At 40.4% G+C, this 3783-nt stretch overlaps 1 protein-coding gene across 1 annotated transcript; it reads right to left on the bottom strand.

Annotated features, from left to right (window-relative positions):
- Nucleotides 1–736: 736 nt before the first annotated feature.
- LOC102739247 (olfactory receptor 5B21) lies at nucleotides 737–2485 on the bottom strand. The gene is given in 3 exon segments (XM_031017868.2): nucleotides 737–954; nucleotides 957–1505; nucleotides 1508–2485. Coding segments are annotated over 3 exon segments (930 nt in total). The 5' UTR covers nucleotides 1671–2485.
- Nucleotides 2486–3783: the final 1298 nt, after the last annotated feature.

Raw genomic sequence — 3783 nt, 5'->3', positions numbered from 1 at the left:
GCATGGAACAGAGTGCAAGCTCTATAAAGAAAGATATGTTGATTTGGGTTAACGTTTAAACAATTCATCTACTGAAACTGTTACATACAAAGGTGGCTTATTGTTTTCTACCAAAGTTGTCCCAACACATTAACAGAAGGAGCCGGAAAATACAAAGGTGCTCAACCAATGGGTGAGCAGGGATGTGGGTTGGGGGTTTTGAAGGATTGAAGGCTGGGTCATCTGACTCTGGGTCCAGTGCCCTGTCCTTTGAGTTAAAACCTTCTAGAGAAATTATTAAAAATATTAAAACATCTTTTGTCTGCATAAGAAACTTCAACTTTCAAACACATGGACCAAAGATGGAAAGCATAATGCTGTGCATTTCAACTGATAAGTATTATACAATGAAGATGTGATCCTTACACAAATTTTAACGGTGAGTGGAAATTTCCTCCAATTAAAATTAGGGAAAGGAAATTCAGTGGATTCAGTTTATGCTTTGATCTTCTGCTTTGAATCATATCAAGAAACTAGTGCAAGCAGGGTTTAAATGTCCAATGTCGTTATTCACTAAATATAAGATTATCTCCCTGAGTGAGACACTTCCAAGTGCTGCTTTCATGATTTCTCTAAGTAGCAGAAGTAACCACTGTTCTTGGAGAAGAAAGGTCTGAAATCTGCCAAACCTCAGAAGTCGCGATGGCATCGAGGTCTGGGGGAAAGTTTATCCCTCCATTACCTGCCTACTTCCTATTCACACAGACTTGGGATAAAGTTTGTTGAGTACTTTCCAGAGAGCATTTTTTACTTCTTTGTTCCTAAGGCTGTAGATCAAGGGATTCAGCATGGGAATCACCACCAAGTAAAACACAGAAGCGATTTTGTCCATGTCCATGGACTGGCTGAAGCTGGGCTGTAGGTACATGAAGATGATAGTTCCATAGAAGATGGTTACGACAGTGAGGTGGGGGCACAGGTGGAGAAGGCTTTCTTCCGTCCTTCAGCAGAATGCATCCTTTGAATGGCGATGTATATGAAGAGGTAAGAGATGAGGATGACCAGGAGGGTGAAAAGGACGTTGAAGCCCATGACACAGAAGACAGCCAAGTTGCTGATGCGTGTGTTGGAACACAAGAGAGCCAAGAGTGGAGGAATGTCACAGAAAAAGTGATTAATCTCATGAGAAGCACAGAATGAGAGTCTAAACGTGTTTGCTGTGTGAATGGAAGCATTGAGGAAGCCACAGACATAGGAGCCAACAGTCAGGAGGGCGCACGCACCTGCTGTCATGGTGGTGGTGTAATGAAGAGGCGGGCATATGGCTGCATGGCGGTCATAGGCCATGCAGGCCAGAAGGTAGCACTCAACAGTGGCAAAACCCACAAAGAAGAAGAACTGGGCAGCACAGTCATTGCAGGAGATGACTTTGCTCCCTGACTGCAGGGTGACCACCGTCTTAGGGGCTACTGCTGAATAGTAACCCAGGTCTACGAAGGAGAGGTTACCGAGGAAGAAATACATTGAGTGTGGAGGTGGGGGTCTGAGTGGATGATCACCATCATCCCCGCATTCCCAACCAGAGTAATGAGGTAGATGAACAAAAATACCAGGAGGAGGAGGACCTGAAGATTAGGGTCATCTGTTAATCCCAAAAGGATGAACTCTGTGGCTTCTGTGCTATTGTCCATTGAGGTCAACTTGAATTTCGTCTGGTGATTAAAGAAGAGTCAATGAAAATGAGAAGAAAGTGTAGGAGGGATAACGGGATGGTATGAAAATAGTAAACCAGTATGTGTTGACAATGTATAAGGCACATGCAAGACCCTTACATTATATTATAGCATTGAATCTTATGAGGTAGGTGCTACTCTACCCATTTTACAGATGAGAAAGTTAAGGCTTGAAGAGCTTAATATTGACCAAAATAACCTAATCAGCAGGGGTCAGAATCAAACGTCACACCTTTATATTCCTGAATCCAAAGTCCCATACATTCACAGCTTGAATTATCCTGACTGCTTACATCATATAAAATAAATTATGAGAAGTCCAGTACCATAGTTTTTAAGATTTTATTTATTCCATTTTTAAAAATCAAAAAGAGAGGGGCGCTTGGGTGGCTCATTCGGTTAAGCATCTGACTCTTGGTTTTGGCTCAGGTCATGATCTCAGAGTCCTGGGATTGAGCCGAGCCCCGTGTTGTCGGGCTCCCCACTCAGAGGAGAGTCTGCCTCCTCTCTCCCTCTCCCTCTGCTCCTACCCCTGCTCGCACACTCTCTGTCTTATATATAAAAGATATAACTAACTAACTAAATAAAAATCTTTCTTAAAAAATCAAAAAGAGAATAGTAAGAAGTAAAAAGTATAAATCCCTCATTTCTTGTCTTCTTATTCCACTCCCAAAAATATAGCCTCCAAGATTTCCTAACATTTTCCATGCACATATAACTAAATAGTAGTAATCACAGAAATCCTAACAATGGCTCACTATATGCTAGGCTTACTCATAGTTAACTCATTTAACTCTTCAGGTTTGATCCTGTTATTTTCCTCCTTTTACACAAGGAGAAACTGCATAATGATAATACCCCACTCCCTCAATTCCATTTTTTCACCTTTATAAACAGTGCTCCATGATAGAGCATTTGGCTCTCTTTCTTAGATTATTTCCAGTTGGCAGTATATTTTATGCTTGCTCTCCCTTTCCTGGCTACTATCTGCTCTTAATATCTAGTAGCTTTTAGATGGGACTGGAAAGCTATAATAATAATAATAATAATAATAATGATAGTAACATTGTCCAAAGTCACGTAACTAGTAAGTGTTGGAAGCAGAATGAAAACCTTGGTCTTCCTGATGTTAAGTCCAGATGTGTTAATCACAACCCTTAATGCCTTTTGAGTTTATTCTTCAATAGCAATTCAATTGACATTTACGTATTTATATGGGGATATAGATGTCCTCACCTCCTATCAGAAATCAGAAATCTTTATTATTAACTCAGGAAACAGTGATGTTAGTGAGGATGCAGAGAAAGGGGAACGCTTTTACACTGTTGGTGGGAATGCAAGCTGGTGCAGCCACTCTGGAAAACAGTATGGAGGTTCCTCAAAAAGTTAAAAAATAGAACTACCCCATGATCCAGCAATTGCACTACTAGGTATTTATCCAAAGGATACAAAAATAGTGATTCAGAGGGACACACACACCCCAATGTTTATAGCAGCAATGTCCACAATAGCCAACTATGGAAAGAGCCCAGATGTCCATGGACAGATGAATCGATAAAGAAGATGTGGTATATATACACAATGGAATATTATGCAGCCATCAAAAATGAAATCTTGCCATTTGCAATGATGTGGATGGAACTAGAGGGTATTATGCTAAGTGAAATAAATCAGTCAGAGAAAGACAAATACCATATGATTTCACCCATATGTGGAATTTCAGAAACAAAACAGATGAACATAGGGGAAGGGAAGGAAAAATAAAATAAGATTAAAAACAGAGAGGGAGGCAAACCATTAGAGACTCTTAACTCTAGGGAACAAACTGAGGGTTGCTGGAGGGGAGGTGGGTGGGGGATGGGCTAACTGGGTGATAGACATTAAGGAGGCCACTTGTGATGAGCACTGAGTGTTGTATGTAAGTGTTGAATCACTAGATTCTACTCCCGAAACTAATACTACACTATATGTTAACTAAATTGAATTTAGATAAATAAAAAAAAGAAATCTTTGTGATTGATACTGGTTATTATTAAGTCCTCCCTTCTCTGCTCCCTCAAAGCTCTAGAGT

This window comes from Leptonychotes weddellii, chromosome 11, assembly GCF_054177405.1.
Source record: "Leptonychotes weddellii isolate Sample4059 chromosome 11, ASM5417740v2, whole genome shotgun sequence".
In the NCBI taxonomy this organism is placed as follows: Eukaryota; Metazoa; Chordata; class Mammalia; order Carnivora; family Phocidae; genus Leptonychotes; species Leptonychotes weddellii.
This window is presented reverse-complemented; position numbering and strand designations above follow the sequence as displayed.